A 16,633-nucleotide genomic window follows, 5' to 3' on the forward strand; every position below is an offset into this window, starting at 1 on the left:
TGAAACATTGCAATTAAAACATATGTCGCCTTTTGATAATGTTGAAACATAATATAGTATAAAATATATACAATATATCAGAATATTTCAATAAAATTTGTCAGTTATCAATTATATAGAATATTAAAACTATTTCAATATAATTCAAAACAAAATGAAACAATGTTTTGATATTATCAAAATGAAACATCTTCACATTACTGAAGTGAGAAAGGTATTCTCCCATAGAACATTTTGTCAAGATAGATGTATTCTTGAGAAATATATAGATTTCGATGAAACTATATGTTCTAACAAAAAACTGTTCCATCTGAATGCTTTTTGGCCAGCTCTAATATAAACTCACAAAATGGCACTGTTTCTGAACAACACTGTTATTTCTGAAGAGGCAGCTGCTCCATGTTTGGCTAGCTGTGGCTTTTCTGTAGTATTAATAAGGGGAAATGGTCACTAGTTATCCTACTCTCCACAATACTGCAGAGGCTGGGATATACACGACATGGCTAACTCAATGTAGTTTTGGCAAATTCAGCTGTATATTCAGCTTTGAATGTGTATATATTTAGCTTTGTTGTACACAGCTCATATGGGTACACATGCTATACCATTGCCTATGTAGTTCAGACGGAGCCTAAAAACTTACTGTGATTACAGTTTTGTTGTTACAGTAGTTAACGTTGTTTCCCTGGAGCAAGGCAAGGAATAAATATAATGATCATGTCCATGGTTCCGCAGTGAAATCCTATGTGGTATTACCCCAAAATGTTTTGGAATATAGGTAGCACTCACTAGTAGAGAATATAATAACCTATGGCATAAATAAATTTCAAAATATGGGTTTGCACGCCTAATGTCTTTACTATTAAGTTGTACAAGCAGTCCATAAAATTGTCCCTGAACTTAAAACTAATATTGGAAGTTTTGCTGATTTAGTATTATCAACTTGACACTTAATAGTAAGACTAGATTGTGCTTTTAGATATCGTCCTCTGTAAGGGCAGGGTGTAGCATCACCACACCATAAGGAGCCCAGGGAACTGTGATTCAGTGTTGGAATTCCTTCCTTATCGCCACTCCCACCTTGTTCCCAGGGGGAAAAATAATCTTCTGCTGCCTCTTGTCCATAGCAAATTACTTCTCTTCCTACACCATAATCTCAGTTCAGCTGCAGTGGCCCCCTCATGGTGGGGAGGCAGCAAAGCCTAGGTTCTACCCATTTCTTACCTCTCTCCAGTCACTACTTGCTGACCTCTCTGGTGAAGGAATACTGGATATGCAGCCCTACTCTCCGCACTTGGCCTGAGGAGGGAAGGCTGTACAGGGGAAGTGTGCTTGTGTGGTCTTATTCTCCTTATGTTCCTGTGTGGCCATTTAGTTTGGGTTACAATCTAGCCCTAAATCACTAACAGAAATGCAAGACATCTGTGCATAGCTCCAATGGTACAGTATAATTGATGGGAGAATATCTCCTTTGAGGCGTTAGTGATTAACAGCTGATCATTTTTGTTTCCCAAGATGCAGTCTTGGACTTTCCATTGATAAAAGTTTACAGGCTGGAATGGCATTAGCTGTCCTGCCTCTGCTCCAGATCTCTGCCTGGTAGACTCCGAAAATGAAAAAAAGCACACTTGCTATCCCCAGGCCCTGGTGGAAGGAGGGACTTGATAATCCAATAATTTTTTTTCTATCTCTTAACCACTATGATCCTAATTGACTTAGTTCCTCTGAAAGGAATACATTCTATTGTGGTCTGCATGAGCCTTTTGGTTAAAGTCAACTTAGCTTTTGACCTGAAAGCGTGATTAGGGTGTATATCCATGGTGACAAAAAAACCACACTAGTGATCAAAAGCCAGGCCGTTAATCTACTGAGATAATTTTTTTTGCATGACCTGGACTTCTTTATTTCCAGTAGAAACTCTACAGTATATATTCTTGTGTGATTAGACTGCTAGTTCATGTAATATAACAACTTCTGGGAGTCTGCAGCATACAGGTATACTTTTTTTCCTTTTTATGTATGAGAGACAACATGAATGGCATTTCCTCCTAACTTGCTGCTAAACATCATGCAGGTTGTCATTCAAGGGACACTTGAGGCCTGGGGACCAGATGACACCATTGCTATTGATGATATTTCTTTCAGTGGAGGATGTTTTCCAGCATTCGGTAAGAATCTTTTCTTTAACCACACAAATAATTCTTTCCCCCTTAAGCCAAAAGAGAAAACGCAAAGAGGCCCTTTTGTACTCAAAAGATTTCTCAACTACTTAATCATTTTCATGTGGCTTATATTTTATTCCTCTAAACTATCTGCTATCAGATTTCATAAACACAACCACAAAGAAGGACAATAAATACTTTAACAAATCTGGTACAGTAACTCCTCACTTAACGTTGGAGTTATGATCCTGAAAAATGCAACTTTAAGTGAAACTATGTTAAGCAAATCCAATTTCCCCATAAGAATGAATGTAAATGGAGGGGGAGGGGTTAGGTTCCAGGGAATTTTTTTTGCCATACCATACAGTACAGTACTGTAGTTGGGAGGTGCCCCCGCCTTACCCCACACAGGCACAGCCCACTGGCACTGGAGACAATGAGGCAGGCAAGGAGGCTGAAAGTGCTGTGGGCTAGGAGAAGCACATTGTGCAGCAGCAGCGGTAGCTTCCCCTACTATGCAAGCACCAGGGGCGGGGGGCTCAACCCTCAGCCCACCCATGCCACCCCTTCCCCCAAGCCCCCACCCTTAACCCGCCTCTTCTTCCCCTCCCCACCCCCTTTACTCCACACGCAGCATCCTCATTCCTCCCCCTCCCTCCCCTGCCTCCTGCCCGCGGCAATCAGCTGGCTTGCAGTGTTCTGGAGGCAGGAGGGAGGGAGGAAGAGCGAGGACAGGGCGCACAGGCTCCCCCTCCCTCCCCTGCCTCCTGAACACTGCAAGCCAGCTGATTGCCACGGACAGGAGGCAGGGGAGGGAGGGGGGAGGTGCGCCGCATCCTCGCTCCTCCCCCCACCGTCCTGCCCATGGCAATCAACTGGCTTGCGACGTTCAGGAGGGAGGAGGGAGGAGCGAGGACTCGGCACACAGGCTCCCCCCTCCCTCCCCTGCCTCCTGCCCGCGGCAATCAGCTGGTTTGAGACTTTTGGGAGACAGGGGAGGGAGGGGGAGCCTGCGCGCCGAGTCCTCGCTCCTCCTCCCTACCTCCTGAATACCACAAGCCAGCTGATTGCCGCGGGCAGGAGGAGGGGGAAGGCGCTGATCCGCGGGGTCTGCTGGCGGGCGGGAGGCACTGTGGGGGGGCATAGGGGAGCTGATAGGGGGGCTGCCAGCTGTGGACAAAGCAGGCAGCCAAAGGATGTTATAGCGAAGCATTGCACAACTTTAAATGGAGCATGTTCTGTAATTGAGCAGGGACATAAGATCGAAACAACGTTAAGCGAGAGGATGTTAAGTGGGGAGTTACTGTATATTATAAATGCCTTAGGAGCTTTCTGCAGAAATACCACCACAAAGTCATCAATGGGCAGGAAAGATCTACCATTCTTTGCCTGAGAATTCATTATTTTCAGCCAGCTGAGGGAAAGCTGTGGAGCTGACCTTTAAAAAACCCTCAAACAAACAACCTTTTTAGGTTTTAAGGCCCTGATTCTCATCTCCACTGCGGATACTTTGTGCTACTCTGCTGCCTCTAAGCAGCTATTAAGTCAGTGTAGCCAGCCATGGGGGAGATCATCCAAGCATAGTGGCATTCTCTGGTGGTGTAGAACCAGTGGAATGTTTCCTATGCCAGTCCCCTTTCTGCGGCCAGTACACAGGGTTTGTCCAGGAGAAAAGGGACATGACTGGGGCTTGTCTGCACTTCCAGAGGTCCCTGACTATAATAACAACCTTTTGGGGCCACTGGCTGGTCTGAATTACAGCAGGAGATTGTACTGGCACACTGATGATCCAAAATTGCAGGAGTGCAAAGGTGACTTAAAACCAGCTTTGCATCTTCCCACTCCTGAGTTGTGCTGAAAGCTGCTTGGCCTCATCTGAGAATCTGAGGCTCTTTGAGTTTACTTTACCATGTTCTATGTTTGCGATATATTTAGCTTTTGCAAACAGTTTTGTGCACTGGAGTCCAAAATAGGAGACTCCCCTGAGAAGGCAATGAGAACAGACATCTAAAGTAGATATCCAATCTGATTAATATTTTAGAATGCTGAACATCTGTAGATGATGTTACCTTCATCTTGAGAGTCAAACACAAATCTTTGGGACCCTGATGATTCAGGGCTAGATTAATATTTATTTCAAAGGACACATCTCTATTTAAATAGGAAAATTAAATTTCAGGTAAAGAAACTTGCTGTGTTATAAGCATTTCCATGCCTCAGATGTCCTGCATTTGGGAAAGGTAGAAGCAAAGTGGGATGCCAGGTGTACTTATTTACATGCCAGTACCCACTTGTAACTGTTACCCAGCAGGGCTGCATAGGAGTGCTGGGAACCAAATTACAGGCTTTGGACCTATTTGCCATATGAACTGCGACTATTCTGCAGTGTGCTTTTTAGAACACCAAATCTGAAACAGGGAGTCCGTGAAACTCTCTATGCAGAAATGTGATTTTTCTCTCTGTCTCTTCCTTGGAGGATTACTGCAGCTGAGATGGGATAATGGGACAGATGTAGAGAAAAAAATGATAATTTGTCATTGTGGCCAATGAGCCAGTATGTCCTTTCTTCACTAACTGATTTCTCAAATAGCATGTGTATCTCTCTCTCTCTCTCTCTCTATATATATATATAAATCTACTGGCTTTATTTGTAAGCAGGGCTCTTTTAAAGCAAAAAAATCCCCCCCACGTGAATCATAGAAGATCAGGGTTGGAAGGGACCTCAGGAGATCATCTAGTCCAATCCCCTGCTCAAAGCAGGACCAATCCCCAACTAAATCATCCCAGCCAGGGCTTTGTCAAGCCTGACTTTAAAAATCAATATATATCTTTAAATATAAGTGTTAAACTTATCTTACATATATACAAAACATGACGTATCAACTGACCTCTTGCAGCAGTACAAAGCACATCAAATATGCTCAACCTGGAGACATTTCTTGTCACATCCAAATTTAGAGGCACACGATAGGTGAGAAGTCAACTTCCCGAGATGACATCTCAGGTGCCAAAAAGCAAAGAGCCAGAAGAGTTTTAATTCCAGCTTCAGGAAAGAGGTTTTGCTGCAGAACGTTTCAAATGGAAGATCAGATTAATGACCAGCTGAATGTAAACTCCTTATTGTGCTGGTCTTTGGGAAATGGCTGCATAAGAGGGCTCTATAGGGAGACTAGTTTTGATTTCATGAAATTTGTGGTGAAAGTTGCATTTCTCCAGAAACCCTACCTGTCACAATACCCTAGGTACCAGCCATTCTGCACATGGAGCTACATTTGTGTTCACTGATATAGAACTAAGCTTTTGGGATAATGAATAAATTAGCTTATTTAGGGTGTGTTCATTTTTTAAAGAATATTTTTTGGCCCAAACTCTGCCTGTCCACTGAAAACAGACATGGTTTCCCCCCCCCCCCCCCCACAAAACAGGGCACATAAACATGATATAAATAATTAATAAATATATATCCATGTTATCGCTCTGAATGGGCTGAAAAAGAGAGAGTCTCTCTCTCTCTCTCACACCCACACCAACCCCCCCCACACACACACCTACCTCTCCTGCTTCTGTCCTCAACTCCTTTGCTCTCTTATTGTGCCACTCCTCCTTCCTCTACTGTACAAGGAAGTGCCTTCTGCTACAGCCTTGTCTACTCAGCGCTCCCCCAGCAATCCTTTCCTCTACCTCCCACTGATTTCCACTTTTATGTAGCCCCCTCCTCCTGAAGACAAAAAGATCCAGGAATTAAAAGGAATGGAGAGTTTTATCCAACTTCATAGCAAAAATATTTTCTATTCAGACCAAGACATTAGTAGAAAAATGTATTAGACCAGATATACTTAAATATAAACATCTCAAAACCCAGTTAAAATCTTCATTCTTTTATTAGAACTGGATAATCCAAAGTATTTCTAAACTCTGATTTATTTAAGTAGGGTTAGATCCTATAGTTCTCTTGTAAAAAAAAAAAAAAAATTCCCACTGATGTCATCATTAAGCAATGATTGCTGAAACGTCAAACTGTACCTCCCTATTCTGAGGCTTGTACATATCTGTCATTCAGCAAAATTGTAGAAGTAATATATTACATGAAAGTCAACTTTGGTTGACTTGATATCAAGAGGGTGACCACTCTACATTTAAAATCCTTTGAAGTTTGTACTTTACAGTTAAATTATATACTGTCATTTCAGCTTTTCTATGTGTAATAAAAATGGCAAATTAGGCCCTAATCAGTTCATGGTAGTAAAGTTAAGCATGAGCATAAGCAAGCCCTTTAAGAGATAAAGCAAGATATTTGACTAAATTTGATGCTTAATTACATAGCTCAAAAAAGCCAGAGATTTACAGCTATTATATAAACACATGTAAACTGCACAGAATGACTTTTAAATGTTAAATAGTAAATGCTACAGAGTTGTTTTAAAAAGTCTCTTATAATAGCGTATCTAGTGGAGCTTGCATTTCAAAGGTTTTCTATATACATCCAAGTGTCTATGGTCCTATTACAGAAAAAAAAGATAGATACTGACATGCATTTTCAAGCATCTGCATTCTAATCTAGCCACAAGAAAAGGAAACAGTGGACTTCTGAAAATGAATGTTCCCAAAGAGGGAGAGGAAGGGACTGTTTTTTGTTTTGACAAAGTTGCATGTTTTTAAGTTTGCTAAATTCCTGCAAAGCTGGGGCAATTTTATGAAATATTTAATTTTTACCAAAAGATTTTAGATTAATTTTTTTCTCTGTCTGGAGACTTGCAAATAAGTCACAGTTGAGAGTTTTGAGAGAACTTTAGGACGTTGTGGTAATGTCCCCCAAAACTACAGGACAGGTCCAATTATTCTACTAAGTGGAACTACTCACATAAAGAGGTACTACCAAATGTAAGGGTTGTACAAGTGAACCTCTGCATTTTAGATATACAGGGCTGGAGTCAGAAGACTCCAGGCTCTAATTCAACCTCTGCAACAGAATGCCTTTAATAACTAGGGTTGGGTGGAAAATGATTTTCCCCTCCGGCAAGAATTAAAATTTTGAAAGGTTTTCCTGTCCCAACAAAAAGTCTAAATCTTCAAAAAATGTTGAAAACCAAAAAAAAATCAGAAAAAAAATTAGATCAGGTCAATCAAAATATTGTATTTTCTAATGTTCATGTTCTAATTTTTTACGTTTATTATAAAATAACGTAATTCTTCACTCTGGAAGAATTATCCATCATTAGGCAGTGATTTTCTGAAGTGGTATCACTAAAGATGGCAGCCTAGAATATCAGATAAACCCACTGGTAAGCTGGTTACTTGTGAGGTAACCAGAAGCAGAAGGGCTGTCAAGTAGTTTAATGAACATTAATTTCTAAAGGGAAATAATCTTATAAATAATGACTTCAGAGGTAACTGAATGATTGCTTTCCCATTTAGAGCAGCATGTTTGCAGTTTCGAGCTTGACATGTGTCACTGGAATTCAGATTCATCATTTGAACACGTTTTCTGGGTGCGCACAAAAGCAGGAAATAATCTTGCCTCAAAATCAGCCCCCCTGAAAGATCAAAGCAACGATACTGGAGGTAAGAATATAAAATAAATACATGGTTATTAGCTGCCATTAGACTGTGGTAATTTTTAGGAAAAGTCAGAGGGAAACATTGTGGAAATAGAATTAAGTCATCACATGCTTTATTTTATACTTAAACTAGCCCTTATTTCGGAATATTCAGTATGAATAACAAGATCTATGAATATAGTATGAGAACATCAAGAGCTTTAATCTAAGGCCTGGTCTACACTAACACCCCAATTCGATCTAAGGTACGCAACTTCAGCTACGTGAATAACGTAGCTGAAGTCGACATACCTTAGTTCGAATTTACCGCGGTTCAGACGCGGTCCACACACGGCAGGCAGGCTCCCCCGTCGACTCCGCGGTACTCCTGTCGCTGACGTGGAGTACCGCAGTCGACGGCGAGCACTTCCTGGTTCGAATTATCGCGTCCACACCAGACGCGATAAATCGAACCCGGAAGTTCGATTGCCAGCCGTCGAACTACCGCGGTAGTGTAGACAAGCCCTCAGTTTCCAAACGAGCTGATCTTTGATAAATCAAACCTTACCCTAATATTTTTTGTCCCACCTTTGGGTGGGGATTACATCGTGATTCCATAGCAAATTAAATGCTTCCAAGTCCATTGTCTGTTCCTTTTTGTCAGGTGCTGCTCTATATTAGCCTCCCATGCATTCCAAGGTTTCGCTTTACACCTTTAATTGGACCACCTAAGGAGAAAACAAATCTGTATAATTCATACTTAATTATAAATGCGAGCCTCTCTCTGGGTGGTGGTAGCTTTCTGGAGGCAAGTGAAGGGGACCACTCACTGCCAGTGCCACCCAGTAGTCAGGCCAGAGCGGGCAGTTTGTCTTCCTCCTGGACATTCCCCTTTCCCTCTATAGCTCTGCTTTGTGGTGGTCTGTCCTTTTAGTGACTCAGCCCTCTGACTGGGTCACTCATTCAAGTCCACCCCTTCTGGGGTACACATAGGGTTACCAGATAGCAACTGTGGAAAAAATGGGTGGGGGGGTAATAGGCGCCTATATAAGAAAAAGTCCCCAAAAACGGGACTGTCCCTTTAAAAATGGGACATCTGGTCACCCTAGGTACACATAAAGAGTCCAATAATGTGGAAGTCTTCACGAGTCTGCCAGGGCTTCAGGGCTTCTTGGGGTCAGGATCGTTGTATCAATTAGGTTCCCCACTGTCATTGTCCCCTCTTTAAAGGTTGGTAAATGAGCCCAGGCCCAACCTCTCCACTGGGCTCTGATCCCGGGCCCAATGGTAGACAGCTAAGTCCTACACCAGGAACTCAGAGGGTAGGTCAGCTACTTCCCCGCCTCCCTGCCACTGAGCTATTCTGTTTCCCATTTTTAAATGCCAGCTTGTGCAAGCTTTCCTGGTGCAGTGGGACAAGGCTGCTTGGGCCCAGAGCAACTCCTTATCCTTTTTTTCTCCAGTGCGGGTTTGTATACCCCATCACAAGGTGTTACAACCTGAGTACATTTGCCTAATCACCTCCCCCGCCCCCTCCCCCCCACACACAACTGTTCTTAGTACCTGGAGGGCTATGGTCTCCCTTCCGCATGGACTTACATGAAATCCATGGCCCACAATGATACATAAACTTAATTCAATAAAGTTTATCCTGGAAATTGCCCTATCTGTCACAATTTCCACAATTGTCAGAAACTGGGAATGGGCCACAGGGGATGGATCACTTGATGATTACCTGCTCTGTTCATTCCCTCTGGGGCACCTGGCATTGGCCACTGTTTGAAGACAGGATACTGGACTAAATGGACCATTGGTCTGACCCTGTATGGCTGTTCTTATGTTCTTATAAAAATGCAGCTCTAGTTATTATAGTCCTGGCATTCAAAGCTGCTACATTTGTTAATATAATATTTTGGCAAAGACTTTTGAAAAGCATAAGAAACATCAAAAATGTCATGGAAAGGACCTCCAGGCCCATTTCGTTCTTGTCTTTTCTGTTAGGACTATAGCCAATGTTTCTATGTAGCACTAGTTGCAATGGTAACTTTTTAAGTCTATAGCCTATTGATTGCTGTTTGAACTTTGCTGAGCCCAGAGATGCAAAATACTTCTTGCAAAATGTCATAGTAGTTGACATAGATGCTTTAAAAAAATAACAGCTGGTTGGAAGTTTTCAACACTGTGTCCCAAAGTACTTTATAACAATGAATAAGATGTTGATAGCACAGTATTTCCCCTGTAGGCAAACATGGTTGCTATATGCACTCATTAATAGTACATATTTCTGGATATTAAAATGTGTTGTAGGGCAGAGGGAATGCTGCCTAGGAAACCAAGGTGATTCCTCCATTCTTTTTGAATTATCCTGGGACCTTTAACTTCCACCTGGACAGTTAGCAAAGAAGGGACTTCAATTGAACACCTCACATGAAGGATATTGCCTCAGTCAGTGACACACACTAACTTATTAGTGGAGTATTATGTCAGTAATGGCTATAAGCCTTCATGTGTGCCAATACGGGCAATCATTTTTCTCTAGATGCTGAACACCCTAACTGCCCTTTTTATCTGCTGGACTGGCTATTGGGTATGTGACTGGGTCAAATTTAATTCCTTAATTAATCTGTATTGGAAATGAACAGGTTTTTAAATGCCTGTCATTCAGGTACGTGGGTATCATTAATTGGGTAAATAGACACAAGTAATTGAGTAGGCTGAATATATTCTTCATAAACAATGGGTTGGGACTGCTCTAAGCACTTTATATTATAAAGGGGAAACAACACATAAAAACATGAGAGAAAAGGTACAGCAATACACAGAAATGAATTCTTCATAAATGTTGGAAGGCATCCAAGAATTCAGAACTAGGTCAGCTCATCTCTGCTTGATGCACACTTTTTCAGCATTTCTTTTCTTGCTAATTATTCAAGTTATAAGGAGAGAGCAGAGGTCATCTTAATGACTAAAATGCTAAAAACCAGAGCTACAGTGTAATGAAACCTCAAAAATGTATTGTAGGAAGGTTCAAACGTGCAAATAGAGCTTGACTAAGCTTTAGCTTGTGATTTTGCTCAAAGCTTCCACTACCATAAATAGGAAGGGGTAAGAAACTAAATTACGGAGTCCAGGTCTAGATAATTATATTTATAAAGAAAGAATTGCCTATAGGATTTGAGTAATCCTCGTTTCCTGGTATTCTTAAATTTAATAAAATATTTTCTGACCTTGGCTGACTTTTTATTTTTTGTGTGTGTTGCTTCTTTCCCCCACTTGTTCTGTTACTTTATTTCTCCTAGTTTTTCTAAAGTTAGAAGTTCTTTCAGAGTTTTTTTTCTCCCCTTTAACCTTATAGTTTCTGTCCTTACTGTATTTTTATCCATTACCAGATTTTTTTTCTTTTTCAGTCTCTAAGCCTACACCACACTGCATGTGGCTCCCATAGTTATTTCTTCCTAAAAAAAATCAAAACAGATTCTACACCTTGGTTTAAAATAAACAAATAAAAAAACCTCACAAATAACTACTGATGCAAATCCAATCAGGTGTATGTCATGAAAATGGCCCAAATCATTAAAATGTATGTTATTTTCCCCAGATTTTTTCTTAAATTATTTCAGCAGTGGGGGGAGAGTTTTCAGCAGACAGAATTTCCAAAGCTGCTACTTGCCACTTCCTCATAATCTTGTAGGTCACGGCCTTTTTAAATTTAGTTGAGAAGGGCATTTATTTGAACTCCTTTCAGTGTCTATTATCTCCTTTTTGCTATGAATGCAATGGCCTTATACTGTACATCTGTCCCCTTACAGTAAAGTTTAAAATGTGTTTTAACACACTTTTCTCCAATTTCCTAACAAAGCTTTGTTAGTCTAGTGGTAGGAACACTCAAATCTGTCTAGTCCTATCCAGAAAGTGTTTCCATCGGTACTTGTTTATCATGTACCCATGCAACCAAATCAAGACTCTAAAATAAGAACCAAACCCTTTCCTGTGTTGTACTGATAAGTAGGGAGAAGAGAGCCTGGGCAGATGTTTTCCTCCCATGCACTGTCTAGTAGTATGACTGGAGTCCTCAAGAGACCACTTAGAGTAGGCTCCAGATTTCCCTAGGTGACGTGATCTCTTGGCGCTAACCATGCTCAGATCCTAGAGGGTAGGCTGAAATGTGTATCATACCCTTCCCTCTTACCTCTCTTGAAATGATCAGTAAATGTAACTGGGAATGCATTCCCCTTAGCTGCTTAGTGTGGCAGAACCAAGTTCAAATCCCTGCTCCACATCAGGCAGAGGGGGGGACTGAACCTAAGTCTCCACATCCCAGCTGAATGCTCTAACCACAGGTCTAACAGTTATAAGGGAGGCACCCGCCAACCCCCGTTTGTTTGTTTTTTTAATCTAGCCTTTCATTTGTTTTGCTTTTATGTTAAAAAAGTTCATGACAACAAAACAAATTAGTTCATTTCAGATTCAACAAGATTTTTTGTTGAACCTGAAATGAAACCTTTATTGACTTTTTTGATTTACCAACATTTTTCACAATTTTCCAATTGGGGTTGTTCAACCAATTTTTTGAAAGGCCCAGAAAATGGAAAAATCCGTTATTTGCCCAGCTCCAGATGTAATGTTACCAGCTGTAGGATTCTGAGTTCAGTTGAAGAATGGGCACAAGAAATTCGACCGTTAATTTATGGCTGATCTCATAGTGCAATAGTCATAAAAATATAGATGCTTTCTGAATCTGCATAGACTAGCACACTGTATTTTTTGGTGATATTGCCATTTCTATGCAGGTTAGGTTCTGTGATGAAGAGGGATAGCAAGCACTGTATTGCAATATGGAATCCTAAATAACAAGTGCAAAAGAGCAGCAAGGAGGGGGAGTATTTTTACAAAATCTACTGTAAACCTTTTTTATGAAATGCCATTTCCCCCTTTTATGTTTCAAGCGTTCCAGGAGTATGGTCTAAATTTGAGATCAAAATTGTATTTACAGAAGGTGAAAGTGACTTAATAACAAACAAGGATGTCATGAAATATCTTAACTGGGAGCTGCAGAAAATAGCAAAGTATCCTATGACTCAGGAGGAAAAAAAGTTATGCTATAGCTAAAACAGGTGTCTTGTCTTTTTATTTCTGATACATAAAAAGAGACTGTTCAGAACATAAGGTATTCTTTTAGGCCTCTGTAGGAACACTTTTATGAGGGGCAGTAGGTCAAGAAAAGCCCAAATTGGTTTCCTGCTTCAGATGGAAACACAGTGTGCTGCTGACACTTTGGTGTACACATAAGCTCTGTACAGATCTTACACCTCATGGTGTTTTCTGCAGGAGGGCAGAATTCCCCCCCCCTTATTTCATTCTTTAGAGACTATAGCAGATTTACTGTAAAATATATTTACTAGAAACACGCTGGGAAGGAAGAAAGGCAAACTTCAGATAAAAGCCAACAATGATTAGGTATGGAATGACTGAAAATGTGAAGAAGCTAAACAGAATGTGGGACAGGTTGTGGCCTGAGACTATTACTGTCTGAAGTAACAGCTTTAGGATAGCATCAGCTGACACCAGTATTGGGGTGCATGGGGTTGTAGTATAAACAAAATTGTTATAGTTTTTTTTATAAGAAATTCCCATCAATTCAAGTCATGTCATTTCATAATTTTAGAACAAGACAACCAGATCCTGGTGTTGAAACCATTAGCTGTCTTTTTGATGACAGGAATCCAGTATTCATATTTTTAAGGACCAAGGGAAAGAGGTGTCTTGTGAAATGGTACACTTTTTTTCTTTTCTTTTTTTTCAGGCCATTATGTGTGTATGAGAGCTAATGACAACACATTATACAAAAGTGCTTATCTTAACAGCTCCATGTATCACTGCTTTGGCAAGAATTGCCATTTTCAATTTTATTACTCCATGGCAGATAGCAGTGTTCTCAAAGTGGTACTGTATACTAATAAGGTAAGGAGAAACTTTCATTCATTTTCAGACTGTAAAGAAATGAAAGTCCTGCTCTTGTCAGTCAAACAAACAGAAAGCCTTGTCTAGTAGTATTGTTCAGACCCCACATTTAGGGACAGACTGGGGGCCAGATCTTCAGATGGTGTAAATCACCATAGCTCTGTTGAACTTCATGGAGCTGAACTGATTTAAACCAGGGGAGGACCTGGCCACATGACTTTTAAATTCTAGGATGTACTTTGATGGACTCAGCCAGAGTTTAGGCTTTCTGGGATTTCCAGGGAGCAGACGACAGCAGCACCTGTGGTGCCCTTTAAAATGATGCAATGTGTGCTTCCCTCCATGCTGGGCTAGGTCCCTTTGGGGAAAGTGATGCCACCTGCATTGGTAGCTGGAGGCTCAGACTGTGCCTGTCCCCTGTGCAGAGGCAGTAGAAAGCAAAGATTCTTGCATCATACATCCGCACAAAGTTGGGAGCAACTCCTGCACCAACTGGTCACATTTTTTACTTCATTGTATAACACAGTTACCTTTTTCTTGTGATAAGCAATCACAACAAATAACGCAGGGCGCTAACTTTAATGTCCTGGCTCAGGCTCCTGTACTGTTCTACTTGACCCCACCTCATCTGTAACGAGGACACATTCTGCTGTTGGGATGCCACTGAGAATCCCTAGAAAATCTCTCCCTTGTAATATTCCTGTCAAAGAACTTAATATTGATGCTACTGTACAGTTACTCACTCAAGGCATGAGCACTGCAGCTGGTCTCATTAACTTGTGGCTCTCCATATTTTAATGATGGGACTAAAGAAATTAAATTGTTACCTGACACAGCAAGAATCAGAAAGGGAGAGAGCTTTGTCATGCTGCATTCACAAGGCTTACATATGAAATAGCATTGCTCAGTGGCATTGTCTCATGATCTGTAGACCTGACCTGAATATAGTAATGGGTGGCAGGAACTCTTGAATGTTAATCCTAGCTCCCCCCACAAACTCATTATGTAGCCATGGGCAAGGCACTAGATCTTTTCTGTCTCATTTCCTTATCTGTAAAATAGGGATACTAATATTTATCTATCATACGGTGTTGTATCAGGGTACTGCAGTGTAGTGAGTATTCCAGGCCAAGATTTAGGAAGCCCTTACCTGCTAACACTAGATACAGAGTCTGTGCATTCCCATTTATATTAATCCCAACAGCGTCCCATCTCCCTGCCATCCATGGAGGTGGATCTATCAACTTCAGTAAATCTTCTCATGTACTTAAAATTATGCACAAGCTTAAGTGTTTTGCTGGATCCGGGCTTGGTTATTTTTAACCAGTTTAATTTTTCCTTTTTTCTCCCTGCTTAAGGGAGAGAATAGGCGAAGGAGGACAGAAAGGTCAGTCTCCAGAACACAGGGAACTTAATCTAATTAATTGATAATAGGCTCATTGATATGCACACTCAAAGATATGACCTACTCTGGTTCCATAATTTATCTTGTCCTTTTGATGGTCTAATTATTGCATTTTTCTTACAGTCAAAATGTATTTACTGTATGTGAGTTGAGTTGGAACTGCCATGAGCTGTTAATCACATTGAAAGACTCTGCATAAAAGCCCCTTCAGCTTGGCAGCTTACTGCCTAATATTTAAGGTGAGGGAAACAATCCATATGCAGTGCTATTCAGACACTTAGGCCTGGTCTATACTACAAACTTAGGTCGACATAAGCTGCGTTAAGTCAATCTAATAATGTATGTGTCTATGCTATCGAGTCCCTTCCACCGACCTAAGTGGCCTGTAAAGTTGACTTCTGTACTCCACCTCCGTGATTCGACATCCACGGGACGACATGGGGATAGTGTAAACATTGCGTTGTGTAATTCAAATGAACTGGCCTCCAGGAGTGTCCCACAGTGCTCCGCTGTGACTGTTCTAGAGAGCACTTTCAACTCCACTGCATGTTAGCCAGATACGCAGGAAACAGCCACTCCCCTGTTAAAGCCCTGGGAACTTTTGAATTTTCATTTCCTGTTTGATCAGCGTGGTGCGCTCACCAGCCCAGTTGATCATGGAGACTCAAGGCCGCAGATGCACTCCAGCATGGAGTACACATAAGGTGGTGAATCTTATTGCTGTGTGGGGAGAAGAGTCTGTGCAGGCAATGCTCTGATCCAGCAGAAGATACACTGACATCTATGCCAAGATTGCACTGGGCATGAGGGAAAAGGGCTACCCCAGGGACACACAGTAGTGCCACGTGAAAATAAAGGAACTTCGGCAAGCGTGCCAGAAGACAAGGGAGGCGAACAGTCGCTCTGGTTCTGCCCCACAGACATGTCGCTTTTATGAGGAGCTGCATGCGGTTTTCAGCAGTGACCCCACCACTACCCCAAAATGCTCGGTCGATACCTCCCAGGAGCCCCGGGCTACCTCAAGCAACAACGAGAAGGACGTTGTTGACGAGGAGGAGGAAGAGGAGAATCTAAGGCAGGCAAGTGGAGGATCCATTCTCCCCGACAGCCAAGAACTGTTTTTAACCCTGGAGCTCATCCCTCCACAGGACCAGCTGGCGGCAGAGTGTGATGCTGGGGAAGATACCTCTGGTGAGTACACATTTCCAATCAAACTGTAGGAGTTACATGTTAGTGTTGAATATAAACAAAGAAGTAGATGTAGTAGGTATCGGTGGCCACTCCAGCTATGTAGAGGGTGCTCTCAGAAAAAGACAGTTTGTGCATGGGCCCGGGAATCCTCCATGGAGATCTCTAGGAAGCTTTCATGGAGGTACTCTACAATCCTTTGCAGAAGGTTTCTGGGAAGGGCTGCCTTATTTCGTCCACCATGGTAGGACGCTTTCACGTGCCACTTCAGTATTAACTCTGCTGGCATCATTGCAGCACACAGCATTGCAGCATAAGGACCAGGTCTCTACCCAGATGCTTGCAGCATCTGCTCCCTTGCTGCCTCTGTTACCCTCAGG

At 41.7% G+C, this 16,633-nt stretch overlaps 1 protein-coding gene across 1 annotated transcript in view; it reads left to right on the top strand.

Moving 5' to 3' along the window:
- MALRD1 (MAM and LDL receptor class A domain containing 1) overlaps nucleotides 1–16,633 on the top strand; it is a 528,588-nt gene that overhangs the window by 121,140 nt on the left and 390,815 nt on the right. Inside the window, exons 6-8 of the mRNA XM_026649425.1 lie at nucleotides 2,075–2,168; nucleotides 7,578–7,724; nucleotides 13,503–13,660. Of these exons, the coding sequence (XP_026505210.1) occupies nucleotides 2,075–2,168; nucleotides 7,578–7,724; nucleotides 13,503–13,660 (399 nt within the window). The remainder of the gene's footprint in view (nucleotides 1–2,074; nucleotides 2,169–7,577; nucleotides 7,725–13,502; nucleotides 13,661–16,633) is intronic.

The sequence above is a fragment of the Terrapene carolina genome, unplaced genomic scaffold, assembly GCF_002925995.2.
Source record: "Terrapene carolina triunguis isolate 2854851 unplaced genomic scaffold, T_m_triunguis-2.0 Scaffold84, whole genome shotgun sequence".
NCBI lineage: Eukaryota > Metazoa > Chordata > Testudines > Emydidae > Terrapene > Terrapene triunguis.